The sequence below is a fragment of the Camelus bactrianus genome, chromosome 1, assembly GCF_048773025.1.
Source record: "Camelus bactrianus isolate YW-2024 breed Bactrian camel chromosome 1, ASM4877302v1, whole genome shotgun sequence".
Taxonomy (NCBI): domain Eukaryota; kingdom Metazoa; phylum Chordata; class Mammalia; order Artiodactyla; family Camelidae; genus Camelus; species Camelus bactrianus.
In genome coordinates, this window is record NC_133539.1 from 36,342,048 (window position 1) to 36,357,957 (window position 15,910).

At 37.7% G+C, this 15,910-nt stretch overlaps 1 protein-coding gene across 3 annotated transcripts in view; it reads left to right on the forward strand.

Moving 5' to 3' along the window:
* The first annotated feature begins 3,598 nt into the window (after window positions 1–3,598).
* NSUN3 (NOP2/Sun RNA methyltransferase 3) overlaps window positions 3,599–15,910 on the forward strand; it is a 56,884-nt gene continuing 44,572 nt past the window's right edge. The window contains exons 1-3 of one of the 3 annotated variants that reach the window (XM_074361591.1): window positions 3,599–3,758; window positions 4,578–4,687; window positions 13,977–14,320. In XM_074361591.1, the coding sequence (XP_074217692.1) occupies window positions 3,747–3,758; window positions 4,578–4,687; window positions 13,977–14,320 (466 nt within the window). In that variant the 5' untranslated portion in view covers window positions 3,599–3,746. The remainder of the gene's footprint in view (window positions 3,759–4,577; window positions 4,688–13,976; window positions 14,321–15,910) is intronic. The other 2 variants (XM_074361595.1, XM_045503796.2) reach the window with 2 other exon arrangements.

Sequence of the window (15,910 nt, forward strand, 5' to 3'; positions counted from 1 at the left end):
AATTTATCAAGAAATACATTCCAGCTGATAATAAATTCATATACTTCAAAACTTACATTTAAGTATGGTAAAAACTATCAAAACAGCAATAATCCATTGTCTTTGTGGAGGCATAATAAGAGAAGTCTGGTTTTTTGAGAAAAGAGTTATCAGATATGAATTTTCTTTAATGAAAGTGATCAGCTAAATTAAAGGGAAAATATGAAGAAAATAATTTGCTAATTTTGAGCATGAGTTGTAAGTTCCTTTTTTGTGCTGATGAGGAAACAGTATGACCTAGGTAAATGAATCAGTGGTCTCCAAATTTGATACATCCTTTTCAGTACATATTTTTAGTATACATTAAATATAAAGTTACTGTATTAGTTTGCTAGTGCTGCTGTAACGAAGTACCACAAACTGGGTGGTTTAAACAACAGAAATTTATTTTCTCAGTTCTGAAGCCTGAAAGTCCAAGATCAAGGTGTTGGCAGGCCTTGTGGGAAACCTCTCTCCTTGGCTTACAAGTGGCCTCCTTCTCCCTGTGTGCTCACATGGTCTTTGCTCTGTGTGCATTTGTTGCTAGCTAATGTCTCAGGGTATCCAAATTTCCTTTTAATAAAGACACCAGTTAGATTGGATTAGGACCACCCTAAACGACTCCTTTTAATCACCTCTGGAAAGGCCCTGTTTCCAAATACAGCCAAGCTCTGAGGTATGGGGGAGGGAGGTGGTGGTGGCGGAGGGGTGGGGAGGGTGGGAGGGTGGAGTTAGGTCAACATAGGAATTTTGAAGGGAAAGGGAGAAGTTTCACTTTTGTTTGTTTGTTTTGGGTTTTTTTGGTTTGTTTTGGGGGGGAGGTAATTAGGTTTATTTAATTTTTTAAGAGGACTTTTTTGAACCCCAGATCTCCTGCATGCTGAGCATGTGCTCTAGCACTTGAGCTATATTCTACCCTCTCAGCTCTTAGCAGTTATATACATATTCTATCATACTTTGTACATATACCTCCCTAAATTTTTTCAAAGATTAGAAAAAATAAAATAAAAATACAAGTTGTTATATTTACTTCTGAGTCCCAGTCTGCCAGAGTTTGTACATACCACTTTGAAGGCCTATAATTTAAAAAATGAGAGCCTCAGCTAACTATCTACTCACCTAAAGCCTATAACTACGCTTTGTTCTCTTGCTTTGATGATAAGTTTCTCTGTTGTGTTTTTCTGCCATCCAGTTTAAGGAGCTAACACTCTTGATGTCAGATTATTTTACTACAAACCCTGTCTTTATCTTTTGACACATATATCTCTATATGAACATGAAGGGCTTTGAGAGCTGTTTTATATAATTATGAAAATTCACTAAAAAGTTTGTTCTGTAACACTTCTTGTATCAAATGATTTCACAATAAAATTGAGCATGTAAAAATTAATTTCCAGCTTAGCAGTAAGTCCTTATTAAGCTGCCTCATTCTTTAACACTATAATGATAACAATAATAATAACAATCTTAAAACCATAGTACAATTTCTGGTATTTTGTGTCAGCTTAATTTCTTATGTCTACAGTGGGTTTAAAACAAGTTGGCCTCTAACAGTTTCTACTCGTAAAAGCTCAATGTGAAAAGAAACTTTGTTTATTCTTCGGTAGCAATTTGGTGTCAGGGAGTGGAAATCCATTAACATTCTCATGATATACTAATATTGATTCTAGATGGGTTAATGGGTTAAATGTGAAAGGTCAACCTGTAAAGAAAAAAGAAAGGAACAGAAGTAACTCCCTTCTGTGGGAAGAAATTTGCAAGCAATGAAGTAAATTACAAATTCAAACAGTTGACTGCATAAAAATTCACATTTTTTCCACATTCAGAATCTAATGGTGATAAGAAAAATTGACAAAGTACTTGAAAATGTGATATGGTAACATCTGTAATATAAATTAAAATAGCACTAAGATAGCTATAGATAAGTGAGTATGAGCAAGTAATTTACAAAAGAAATATGATACTAGTAAGATTTGAAAACTTACCCAGAATAAGGACATAATTAAAAAATTGTATTATCAGACTTACAAAGATTTATGAGCAAAAATGTTTATCAAATAATAATAATATAGCTAGTATAATCTCCATACCTTCAAATACTATGCAACTTGTAGAAATTATGTACTGTAGGAAGAATTTTTAATATAAGAAAATGCCTATAAAAGCAGAAGAGCATACATTATACATAGTTTGATCAACCTTGAAAATGCATAGAGAAATATACCAAAATATTAATAGTGATTATCTCTAGCTGTGTTATACATGATTTTCATTCTTATAGGCTTTAAATTTTGGTTTCTTCAATGAGCATTAGTTTATTTAAAAACCAGAAAATAGAAATATGCTAAAGAAATTACAAAAGAATAAAATAGAACTAATATGACCTCTTTCCAAGCATAACATATCCTCTTTCCCTAATAGAAAAATAGTACATACGATTTCTACTACCACCTTAAAAGTTTTTTATATGTCTACACTGAAAATAGATTACTCTTTTAATTCATTAAATGAAACAATTTGTAATGAGTACAGAAAAAATAAATTATGAAATTTCTTACAGGCTGAAATGTAAACTAACGACTTTTCCTTAAACACACAACGAACTAATGCATTTAATCATCTCACATCTTAATAATATATTTTCTTTTGCACAAAATTTAAATTCATTTAAAAATTATTGGGCAACTTGTTTAAATAAATAAAATATATTAGGCTTCAAATCACATTAGGAGTAATGAAGTTTATCTTTTTACATGATCCTAAGATTTGCACCTATGATATACACTTATACTGATATTTTAAGCATCAAGGGTGTCAAAATGATGATGTTCATTAAATATTGGGAACTACGTTAAGCACTGACTTTCTGATAAATTGCTGATTGATGTTAACAAGGTAGCAAATAAAAAATACCACTAAAAAAGCAAATAAATTGCTATTCCTATCAGAATGGGTGTTAACACTCAACTCTCCTGAGAACTAGTAACCCTTCCGTTAGTAAATGTGGGTGAGGAGGGTCAGGTCATTTTGGTCGTCAGGCATTTGGTATCAAAACTTGATAATCACGAAGATCAAGATAATAAAGTAGCTAACATTTGGGCATTTACTGTTTCCTAGTCTGTGCAAAGCGCTCTACCTGTGTACTTCAGTCAGTTGAACCCTCCTCCTTAAAGAGAGAGATTGTTCCAATTGGCCATCTCTAGGCAATGCTTGAATATTTTTCGTCATATCCATTATTTTATCTTGAGTTCTGAATATTTGGGCTAATGGGGGTCTTCGGATTTGGTAGATTAGCTCCGTAACTAGCTTCACCTCTGAGAACATCTTAAAACGACGATCGTACTACAAGCCTAATAGGGACAAACATCCCCAGTCGTTCTGAGCCCCAAGGACACAGCAGAAAAGATTGTGAAAGGCGTGTCTATCTAAGCACCGGCCGCCCAAAGTTCCGCCTACAGGTCTCGACCACGCCCCCGGGAGTAGGTGGTCACCGCCTTTTTCAGCCACCCGCCAGAGTAACCTTGCGCTTGACTCTCGAGAGACCTAGGTCTTTTGGCGAGATTTCGATAAGTCCCGCAAATCAGTATCTCGCGAGATGTTGAGTCGGAAACGTGAGGGATAGGAGAGAAGTCCGGCGAAATTCGTAAGGCGGGCTGTTGTGTTTGTTCCCTGCAGGCTTTAGATGCCCAGCGGTATTGGTTTCTTGTTTGACCTCTCCTGACTGGAAGATGTTGACCCGGGTGAGGGTTGGGACCCAGCCGGGTGCCTCTGACTGAACTGCACACTTCTTTACTGACCGGCATGGCGGGGGAGAGGGCTGGGACGGGGGCACTTCTTGATCTCTGGGTTTCTCTAGCTTCAGTCCAGAGCTCTGGAATAATGCTGTTTTTTTGACGCTTGCTAGTTGCATACTCTGTCCGTTTCTCCCGAGACTCACCTTCTCCTCAGATAACCTGTCTGCAGTCCAGGCTGCGGGCTTTAATATATCCATTACTTTCAGCTTTGAGCAGAATGCAAGCTCCTGCAGGACTGTCACTGCCCTATCCTGGAAACTTAGAACGATTTCTGTTACATAGAAGGCCCTCGATAAACTTTTCCGGGATTAGTACATGAGATAGAATTGTAAGGAAGTTTCCGCAGGAGACCAGAGTGACTTTTTCTAAATAAACTTTATTTTGGAATAATTTTATATTTACAAAAAAGTTGCAAAGATAATGCAGTTATCATATGCTTTTCACCCACTTCTCCCTGATGTTAACATCCAGAGTGGCTTATTTAAATTTTGTTCCTTTGACGTATAGTCCTCTGTTAACACCAGGATTCTGCTTCAACCTTTGCTTTACATTTGAGCAATAGTCATTTGGAGAAACCTTTTTTCATAAGTAGATAAGAGTATTGTAATACAGTTTTGTTATGTGTGAGGTACAGCTCCTGTGTCAAGAACTAGTAATTATCCAAAAAAAAAAGTGTTTTTATCTTAAGAAAAGAAGACTTTGCTAATGTTGAAGTTCAATAAATTTATAAATCAGTGTGTCAGCAACTTTTTCTTATCATCATAGCTGAAAGCAAAATCAGAGAGGAAGCTTGCAAAACAGATTTGCAAAGTTGTATTGGATCATTTTGAAAATCAGTATTCCAAAGAACTTGGAGATGCCTGGAATACAGTAAGGTTAGTATAATTCATCTCGATGCTTTATGATAGAACAAGAAATAAACCCTTCTTGAGGAGGGGTGCTGTGAAGATAAAAAATAAAGGACTCTAAACCTGGCTGCCATTTCCTGCTGAGGCTTCAGAAGGGGTGAATGAGGAGGAAATAGACTGAATCATAGGGAGATGAAAGAGGAGAAAGAAAACTTTGTAGTGATAGCACAAATTGTTCTGCCCTTGCCTTGTGCAATTGCTTTGATCTTTGAAATAGGAATGCCCACCACTTTGACAAAATTAATTCTACTGTAACAGAAAAATTTTAAAGGAAACTTTTGAGGATATTTGACTAGTTTCTGAAATTCAGAAGACAATGCAACAAGTCTTTAAAGCCAACACTGCTTTATCTTAGCTAATGTCATTTTATTTGGTAATCATGTTTCTTCCCTATGTATATAGCTGGCTATGTCTTGAACACACGTGTTAACACACACACGTTATTTAAATGTATTATAGAAAACAAATAAATATTTAATGCATGGATGTGAGAGAAGTTTAATTTGTATGTTTAGTGAGTTTTGCCTCTGGTATGTTACTCTGTTCTTTACACTGAGTGCTTGATACATTATACCCTGTGACATACAAAGAGCAAGACGGTCCCCATGTCCAGTTTGCTGACAGTCTGGTGTTCATGGGGGAGGAGGAGCATGATTAAAACTATATAAGCTGCTAATTCCATGAGTATCCTAATAGAAATAGTCAGGAGTACCTAGTTTTACCTGAGGGAAGCCAGGTTTCTTGGTGACTTAATAAAGTATAAGGTGGTTCTGAGATAATTTTAAACAAATGAAGCTGTTTTAGAAACGTAAATACTGTAATGTGAAAATGTAGCTTGAAGTTTTATCTCAAGACTAAATCTTTAAATGTGTGTCTTCTATCACAGAGAAGAAAAAGGAATAAATAGTGGAGTGTGTAATTAATTCGTGAGGTTTTCAGTATGCAAAGGTACTCAAATAGAATAGCACAATAACAAAACACTTACTGTGTGCTTATTACGTGCCAGGCAATACTGACTTCATTTGATCCTCAGAAAAACCTATGAGATTTGTTTCCCATTTTTCACTGAAGAAACTGCGCAGAGTTTTAAGTAACTTGCCCAAGTTCACTCAGCTAGTTAAGTGGGAGAGCTGGGATTTGTGCCCAGACTCTCTGGTTCATAAACTCCCACTGCTAACCCGTATTCTATATGCCTCTCATATCTGGAATGTAATTAGGCATAAATGGATGATTTTTAAAAAAACAGATTTCAAGAGGTATATTGTCTTCAGATTTTATAGTAATCTGGCTATTCATACCCTAATGTAATGAGTTACTTTTCTATTTAATGTGCTCAGACAGTTATAAATTATCATTTGACCCTAACCAAAATGAGCAGTGAACCTCAAATCCATTTGATTAGCTGTGCCTTCTGCTTCATCTGCCTTTTTGTTGGGTTTTCATGGTAGTTTAAGTTTTGCATAAACATGTGCTAAATTTGCCATAGGCAAAATAAAGGCTTTCTCAGCTTAGAAAGTACTCTGTGCATGCAGGAAGGCATGGGGAAATGAAAACAAATATTTTTGGCTTTTAATCATTTATTTGAAAGACATAGTACTGTGTTTGCAGAGCTATGTACTTCCAGAGAAAGGAGAGTGCATTACTTAGAAAGTAATTTACTCAATAGTCCTGTAATAGTAGGGACAATTTAGTATTTATTTTAATTTTATTTTGTAAAAACCCTCCTCGCCATTGCCCTCTGAGCAGCCCTTTGGAGTTGGGGTTTACCTTGGTTCCGTTTTTGCCCTACTTGTCCTCATGTTCTCTTTCAGGTGAGCCCATTCTTGGCATGGCTGTAAACTTCCCTCAGTATGCTGTTGTCTCAGGTGGTGGGGTCCTTCCCAAACTTCAGCCCCACGCTTCTAAGTGTTTCACTTCACTTAGTTCCACAGCAGGAAAACTCAAAAGCATATTCTGATTTTTCCTTTCCAAGCTTATGTTGCCATTTGCTACTTGCGTATTCTATCTCAGTGGAAGGTATCATTATCAGTCTCATTTCCTCTTTCCTCCTCCACACTTCACTACCTTTGTCATAAAGAATGAACCTTATTCAAAAACAGGTCTGACATTTGCCCTCAGCTCCTTGGAGGTGATCTGTAAGCCCTTGGAGTGTCCTGCTCAAGAGTGTCTTTGTTTACCTGGGGGCTTGGGCAACATGAGAAAGTCTAGCAATGTGATTTATGGTGGAGGTTCTGGGCCACTGTGTTAGCTAGGCCTCCCACCTCCTACCTCCCGAGGGACTCTAGCCTAAAAAGATCAGTGAGTGGGCAGTCACTCATGCTTGTGTGACTGAGCCCAGTGAAATCTAGACACCAGGACTCCCTGGTTGGCAGTGCTCCTATGCGTATTGTCACACATTGCAGGGAAAAGTTACCCTTGTCCATGATTCCACCGGAGGACAAGTGGAAGCTTTATGCTTTGAACGCTTGTGCCTCTGCGTCACACATCTCTTACCTTGACAGATTTTAACCTGTATCTTTTCTCCATAATAAACTTCAACCATAAGCATGGGTCTAACGGTGAGTTCTGTGTGTCCTTCTATTTAATAATCAAGCCCAAGAGTGGTCTTGGGGACCTCGAACTGTGTGCTGCCACCACACACCACTGCCCTGCCCCCATCAAAATCTAAATGCCCGCCAAATGCTTTTGCTTTTATATGAAAAGTTTCTTACTTTGGATCTCCTGCTTATCCTCACTGTTCCTGTTTAGCTGGGCCTTCGTCATTTCTTACCTGGCATATTGCAGCAGCACTTTTCATAGTCGCCCACCTTTAGTGTTTACTTATTTGAGCAACCACTTTTTTGGCACAATATGGCAGGCAATGTTCTTATCACTTTACAAATAATGACATAATCTTCTGTATAACCCTTGAAGATGGCTGTTATTATCTTCATTTTACAGGTAGGAAAGCTGAGGCATATAGAGGTTAAGTAATTTGCCCAGTGATACACAGCGCACATTTGGAAAAGCCCTGGGAATTTGTCTTACCCACTTTTGTTGTGCTGCTTCTCAGTGCTGCCGTATTCCATTGTGTCCCTCCTGGAGTACGAGCCTCCTTTGTTCCCCCACTGTCTGCAGTGTTACATTTGGACTAAACATCTTATCGTGACTAGACAGACTTTTGGGACTTAATATGTTGCTCCCTCTGCCAGGAATGACCATCTCCTTTCTTTCTGTACAGTGGTTAAAGTGTAGGTTCAAATCCCACCCTTGCATCTTGTAACGTGACTCAGGAAAGTTATTTTAACATCTCTGTGTCTCCTACCCTTGTGTATAAAAAGGGAAAAATTCTGTGTTTCATATAATTATTTGGAAAGATAAAATAAATTTACATATATACAAAGTATTTAGAATATTGACATATAGTAAGCCCTTGATACATGTTAGAATTATTTTTATTACTATTACTATTACTAACTAATTCTTCATCAATCTGCCCCATATACACTTGGCAAAATTAGTTCTGCCCTTTGTGTTTCCATTGAATTTTGTTGATACAGCTGTTGTAATTCTTTCAAGACTGTTATTGTCATAATTTAATAACTTGCTTGTCTCTTTGGCAAAGGAGGGTCAGGAAGAACCAATTCCTAAGACTCATGTGCAAGCCATCTACTTAATCACAATTTAGGCCTTATTTATATGCCAGACGTTGTGCTGAGCACAATGGATTATATATATTCTGCCTTCAAATATATATGAGGGGAAGATTAATTGGAAATGTTTACAAACTTTGGAAATTTTGTGTGCACTTTGTGGAAAGCAAGGAAAAAAAAAAAAAGGGTTGGGGGAAACATGGTTAATTCTGGCCTGTCTGTAAATTTTTTTTTTTACCTTCTCCTTATTAATCCAGAGTTCACATAGTTCACATATAGAGGAAGACATAAATAACCAGATTGCATTACCAGAATCTGTGAAGAGGGGTGTAGTGGGCTGGTTGGGGAAAACAAATGAACTAGTACCTCAATTTCTATTTTGTCCCTTATGTTGACTTTGCACACATGTTCAATCTTAATTTGTGAAACTACCCTGTGAGTAGTAACTTTTAGACCCCTTTAAAGTGAGAGGTTAGAAAAATTGCCAGGTGTCTCAGTTTATGGCCAGTCCAAGCTTGTGACTTGAAAGCCTGTGCCTTTTCCTCTACCAAGCATGCTTCTGTGAAGGGTTTGGAGTCCCAGCCTTGTGTATGCACACATCTCCTGATGTAAGGGACATAAGGACTTCTTGTGTGCAGTATTTTCAGCCTTTTTTTGTCTCCACCAGAAACACAAACCTTCCCTCAACGCTTCCTGAGATACTGTGGCTAGAAATAGGGACATAGATTGTCCTTCTATGAGAGACAAGGAGGAAACAACACCAAGAAAGAATAGGAGGCAATCAATTCATCATTAGAATCTCTGAATAATAAAAATAAAATAATTGGAAAACATAATTTTGATATACTTCCATGAATTGGTTTATTCTGATTTCTAAACCAGGCTTAAAATGATTGAATGAGTGCCCTCTAGTGGATAATGATAGTAATAAAACAAAAGGGATTTCTATTTTTTAAACACGAACATTTAGTTGATTTTGTAATCTGCAGTTATACCAATTGTGCTTAACATTGTCTAGACAAAATGATTCTTTATCCTCATCATTACATAGGAAGGTAGAGAATAGAATAGTAAGGTAAAGTAATAAAAATCACAGAAAAGTTGAAAATCATTTTATCATATATCAGACATTGTCCAAATAATATATTATGCAATTTTCAAGGGATATGTGAGCACAGGCAAGTTAGAGCCATCGACTTCCAGATTCTCAGCTTTCACATGTGCTCTTCCAGATGACTCTGCTTCTCTGTTGCCTGAGGGGGACTTACTCTCCTTTCCCAACCTGCCCGTCTGCGGTTGTCTTTGTCCCACTTTACAGAAGGGGGTGCACTTTCATCATCCTGTCTCTTCCTCACTGCATTCCTCTGGGCTGTCAGGAACTCCCCCTGCCAGAGACTATTGGACTATCACTGTAAGGGTTTAGAAAGTAAATGACTAACGACTAGCAAACTCTTTCCTGACACGTCAGACAGTTTCCAAGTTTTGCTTTCAACAAAAATAAAGGACTTCCAATTGAGTTGTCAGCTAATAGATCATTTAAAATATTTTTGAAGATATGTCATTTAGTGATTTGAGATTATAGCTCAAAAAGAAGTTTAACAAAAAGGAGACATTGCTTTAACAAAATGTATTTAATTCTTACCTACTTATTTAAGTGAAGGTTTCTCTCAGCCCTTCTACAAATACAAAATAGGAATAAAATTGATGTTGAACCCTGATCATTAGAGCACTGACAATATTCATTCTTGGATATATGAGGGGGGGGAAGCTCATTTCATTAAGAGATACATTGCTTATGAATTTTTCCTTTTTATGTTTAAATAATTATCAAATCTGTAAGTTATTTTGATCAATTGTGTACAAACAATTTTATTGATAACTGAATCCAGAAGTTACTATTTTAACACTTAGACCTTTAAGGCTACAGTGAAAACAAATTTAGTATATACATGTGTGTATGTGTGTGGGAGAGAAAAAGAGAAATATAATAGGGTAATAAGGATGAAAAGCACAAAAATATATTAGGATAAAGTTATATGAGGAAATATAATGTAAATAAAAGGAAAAGGAACAGAGTAAAATTTCCACCTGTTCAAGAAGACTCAGTCCATGAATTTTTAAATGGACAGTGATGGGTTTCAGAATTAGTCTGGTATTTAGGTTCCACTGGATACATTTTAAAAAGCAGTGTAATTTATATCTTAAAATGTCAATCTTTACAGTATGCTGGAAATTACATCCTTAAACATATGAGGAAGATTTTGATTTCAGCTTAAAATGTTCCAGAGGGTATATAGTTTTTTCGAAATGGTATCAGTGGATATACTAGCAAAACCTTTGCAGGTCACTGACCTTGGAGGTCCCAGTTCTGCTGTCTGCTGGTGTACTTGAACTTCTGGCCTTGGAGTCCAGTAAGGGGAGCATTTCAGGCTCCTCCTCGTGAATCTTGGGAGGAGATACGGAATGTGGTGCCTGGCCAGTGTCTCCCTGAGCCTTTTCATGTGTACTCCCTCCACTGTCTGCTGGGCTACTGGCCCATCCGTCAGAGCTTTTGAAGTGAGTAGCCACTAGACCACCAGCACCAGGACATCATCCTACCAGTGTAATCACTGGGGGGTCTGTGTGTGTGTGTGTGTGTGTGTGTGTGTGTGTGTGTGTGTGTGTGTGTGTGTGTTTGGGGGGAGAGGAGGCTGCTGGCAGGTGGATGCAGGGGGAGCTGAGATCCACATTAATACACAGCTTTGCTTTCTCAGGGCTGGGAAGCACCAACCTGGGCAGCCTTAGCAGTCACTTCTTTGAGTTGGTCCTGCTGCAGCTGGTCCTCAAGGGCTGAGTTTGTCAAGCTGTTCCCACTGTTAGAGGCAATAGACCACTTCAGGGAGACTGGGGCCACTGGCAGTAGGTGAGGGTCAGAGTAGAAATTCTCTTCCCCTTCCTGTTGTATACTACTTGTGCTACTGTACCAGGGCCTCACGCTCCTTTTAGGCTCTAAAGCCAGCGGATTTTGAATCAGGGACTTCTGCTTAAGCAGTAAGTTGCCAAGTCTGAAAGCTTCAGTTAACCTGACCTCTAAAATGGACATAATAGCCACCCCTCATGGTTGTTGTGATGGTAAAATGAGGCAAGCATGCAAAAAGCATATTGTAAGCTTCTGATCAGTAATTTTTGTTAATATTATCAGGGTGAGGTGGGGTGGGGAGAGTGGGTGGTAGATAGAAAGGCTTTCCTGGGGGGATAAAGCCTAAACTGCCCCCTGAGCAGCAAGTAGGAGAGCTAGCCAGGCTGCAAGAGGGTGAGAGAGGAAAGGTCATTCTAGGCAGAAAGAGCAATTGATGCTGAGGCTGTTAAAGGCTAAAGAAAACTTGTTTCAGGAAATTTAGGTGGTTCAGTAGTCAGTTATGGGGGATCAGAAAATGTATTTGTTCTGAGCAAGGCCTTCTTTTATCTAGTTGTTAAAAAATGAGCTAGAATAATTCCTGAAGACTCCTGCCTTACTGTGCCATTGGTACATGTTTTTAAATCTCATGAGGCTCTTCCCGTTAGAATCTTTCCATGACTTCTTATTAATAAGAATTTACAATTTATAAGATAAAATTTTGAAACTTTATCCTATGCTGAACCCATATCATCTTCTGTCACACTAGACTACTTTTAGTTCTGCAAGTGCACTGTCCATCATACCTCTGGGCCTGCACAAGTGCTGTAGCCTTGACCCTGGAACTTCCCTTCTCATTTCGTCATATGGCTAATTTCTCCTCATCCTTCAAGATTTAATATTAGATAATGTATAAGACTCAGTAGTGTTCCTAAACTAACTGTCCTTTTATACAGTAAGGCTAAATGAAATATGCAAGATTAATAACCTTTCACTAAGGGACCTGAAAGAAAATGTGAATAAAGGGAGAAACATATTGTGAAGGTTGGAAAGAGTAAATACAATAAAGATGTTAATTCTCCCCAAATTTAGTGCATTTACTTTAACCCTAGTCAAATTTATAATCTGTCTATATAAATATTTTATGAAATATTTAACTGACCAGCTGTTTCTCATGTTCATCTGAAAGAATAAACATTCTAAAATAGCTTTGGAAATTCTGTAGGAAAAAAAAAATGGAGATTTGCCTTGTCAGATATTAACCAATTGAAAGTATCCAAAGTGTGTTGAAAGTGTTCAACCCTTTGTTAGCTGAGGGATGGACACACGATGTAAGCCAAGCCACTTCAGTCTGTATTAATTAAATTATGTTTTCTGAACATTATTTCCCTGTTGCTACATGACTCAAAATTCTGGACAGATTTTCATCCAGTTTGGAGGGTAAGATTGGGATGGACTGATGTCAGATTCACAACAGTGGCATTCATAGATTTCCCTTTTGGGTCCATTTTAGTGCAGTGGTTCCCAAAGTGTGGTCCTGGGGCTCAGCAGCATCAATATCACCTCAGAGAACTTGCTAGAAATGCAGATTCTCAGGCTCCGCCCCAGACCTCCTGAAGCCCCCAGGTCGGGCCCAGCAGTCTTACAGATACTTGATGCATGTTAAAATTTTTGAAGCACATTCTTAAAAAGATTGCCATCTTCCAGTATAGCTGAAACACAAGGCTCCTATGATGCACCACCACGGTGAGAGGCAGCGAAAGGAGAAAGCAATTTCATGTATTAGCCTCAATTGAAATTCACACGGCACACTTTGAGTCACAGGTGTTACATTTCAATCCAGCCATTCCTCACACAGGCAACACCAGAGTGAGTAGCAGCTGGAATTTATTTAATTGACCATGGTTAATGAGGCTCCCAAATAACTCAGCTAGAAAGGTCAGCTGGTAAATAAATTATTTCCTGATGTATCATTTGTCAATTGATGTGATATTGTGATCATCAAAAGATCTAACTGTTGGACCGAATAAAAAGTTAGGAAGTTAGATCTGCTGGGGGATGGGGCGTGGAGAGCCTGCACCATCCATCCATAAGTGATTTTTAAACCATCCTTGGTTTCGTATCATCTGAGCCACTGATTGCCTCATTAACTCTGTTACTGTAGGGTTCAGTGTAGTTAGCTTTCCATACTTTTATCTTCGTCAGAAGAAAAATTTAACCCTTACTCCTTTAAACACCATTTAATGATGGTACTTTTCCCTTCAATATTAATAGATTCAAGTTTCAAATTTTGTCTCTAAGAAACTCTTTCTTGTGCAAAAAGTGGTAGACTAAGATCAATTTTGATGGATTTAGAAGTATGCAAAGACAGGCCATGTTTTTTTGGCAAGATAATCTGCAGGGAGGGACTAGACTGGGGCAAGTGAGGCATTCCTATCTGGTGCAGAATTTAAGGTGCTCCTAAAACTCGATTACCAAGATAAATACTATTTTAGTGACCAAAATTGATACAAAAGAGAAAACACACAATGGACACAATATCAATGTTTTAAATATAGACAGAACCATAACAGTGTTGGGTTGAGCCATATGGGAGCCTGAGGCAAAAGGAAAAGTCAGTAATACTGATATGGCTCTCAAAATCCCAGGTAAGGAAGGTATAAAACTGGGACCACATTCCCTCGCTTAGTAATGTAAAGTATTGCTTTGTACAATATTAATATCCCTTTGTTTTTCTTTTTCTCTCTAGGGGTGTACTAACATCTCCATCATGCTGGCAATATGCTGTCCTTCTTAACCGATTCAGTTTTCCTTTTGAACTAGAGAAGGATTTACATCTGAAGGGCTATCATTCACTCTTTCCAGAGTCTTTACCCTACTATCCTAAATCAGTGAAGTGTTACCTTAGCAGAACTCCTCACAGGATGCCTTCGGAAAGACACCAGCTTGGAAACCTTAAAAAATACTACCTCCTCAATGCCGCCTCTCTCCTCCCAGTACTGGCTCTGGACCTGAGGGACGGGGAGAAGGTTCTGGATCTGTGTGCCGCCCCTGGAGGCAAATCTGTGGCTCTAATGCAGTGTGCTTATCCAGGTAATGTGCTCTTCTTTCCATAATCGACAGCTTTTGTTACAACTATATGTTACAAAATACTTTTAAAGTGTTCAGAGAGAAGTGTAAAATTGACTTTGCAAACTTTAAAAGCCTGAAAACTAGGCCAGTGTGGAATGAAAATTTTAGCTAAGGAAATAGTGTAAAAAACTTTTTTTTTTCCCCAGCTACTTAATCCTAGCAGGAAATTTGTAACAAAAATACGTTTTGTGACCACAGATCTATCAAGATAATGTGAATCCTGATAAGCCAATGACAAAGATTTTTTTTTTATTTTGTTACTTTTACACTTGAGAGTCTTGTATTGATATCTTTGTCATACTTCTATGCAACAAAAACATAAACATTTAAAATCATTTTTTGTATCATTGGACCATTAAGTTCTAAGGCAGTTCTGTCCAACAGAAATGTAACATGAAGTACATATGAAATTTAAAATTTTTGTGCAGTCTCAGTAGCAATAGGAAGAAACAGGTGAAATTAATTTTAATTATACATGTAACCCAATAATCCAAAGTATTATTTCAACATGTAATCAAAAGAAAAATTATTAATGAGATATTCTTCATTCTCATTTTCTTACAAAATCTTTGAAATTGGTGTGCATTCTGTACTTATAGCACATTTCAATTTGGACTAGCCATGTTTCAGGTGCTCATAGCCTCATGTGGCAAGTGGATATAGTACTGGACAGTGCAATTCTTAACATTTTAAAAGTTCTTTTGAAATGACTTATCATTACTATTAGTAGTAGTATAAAAATGATGAAATATATATAATATACATTTTTATAAATACTTGTTAAAAGTAATGCATTCATTGTAAATTATTTTCTTTAATGAGACAATGGGACTTTTAAAACATCATTTCTGGTTTCCCTGGATGAAAATTACTCATGGCTAGATGAGACAGGGTTCAGCGTCAATTCCGTCCGGTTGGTGTTTGATGGTTTTGTTTTTGTAAGTGCAAATGCTGTTCACCTAGATAAAAAGATGGAAATGGTGGGGCTTGTATTAGTCTCACTAGTTCTTTAAACTCCTCAGTTATAACCCTGAATCATGTAGATCTCTTTCACTGAGGGGTATTTTAATCATCTACTAGGTGAGCACTCTTTAGGTCTGGTTTTGATTTTGATAAAGGCGAAGGATTGGAAACCATCTCAGTTACAAAAGGCTGTGTCATCTAGTTAGGAGACTCATGCACTTTCTCAGCCCAGGCACCACTGTGTTGTATGCCTCTGTTTGGGCTTTGGAGGTTTCTGTGCCCTGGCACAACTTGTTGTAATAAGATTCCAGATGGTGGAAAGCTTGCTCCTCATTTGTAAAGTTGATGAAGGGCCAGCCACTGTGGAAGGAGAAGCCCTGACCGAGATGTTCTCCTCCTTGAGGAAGTCAGTGATCTGAAAATTCTTTTACAGTTATCCAAGTCATCCCTTAGGAAGTTGTTATGTATCCCCAGGGCATGCATGTTCCAGTTTGAAGACTGCTAATTTATATCTTCCTTTGAGAGCATTCCTGTTGAAATAGATTACAAAATTTTTTATGAGAACTGTGAATCCAGTGTACTAGGCAT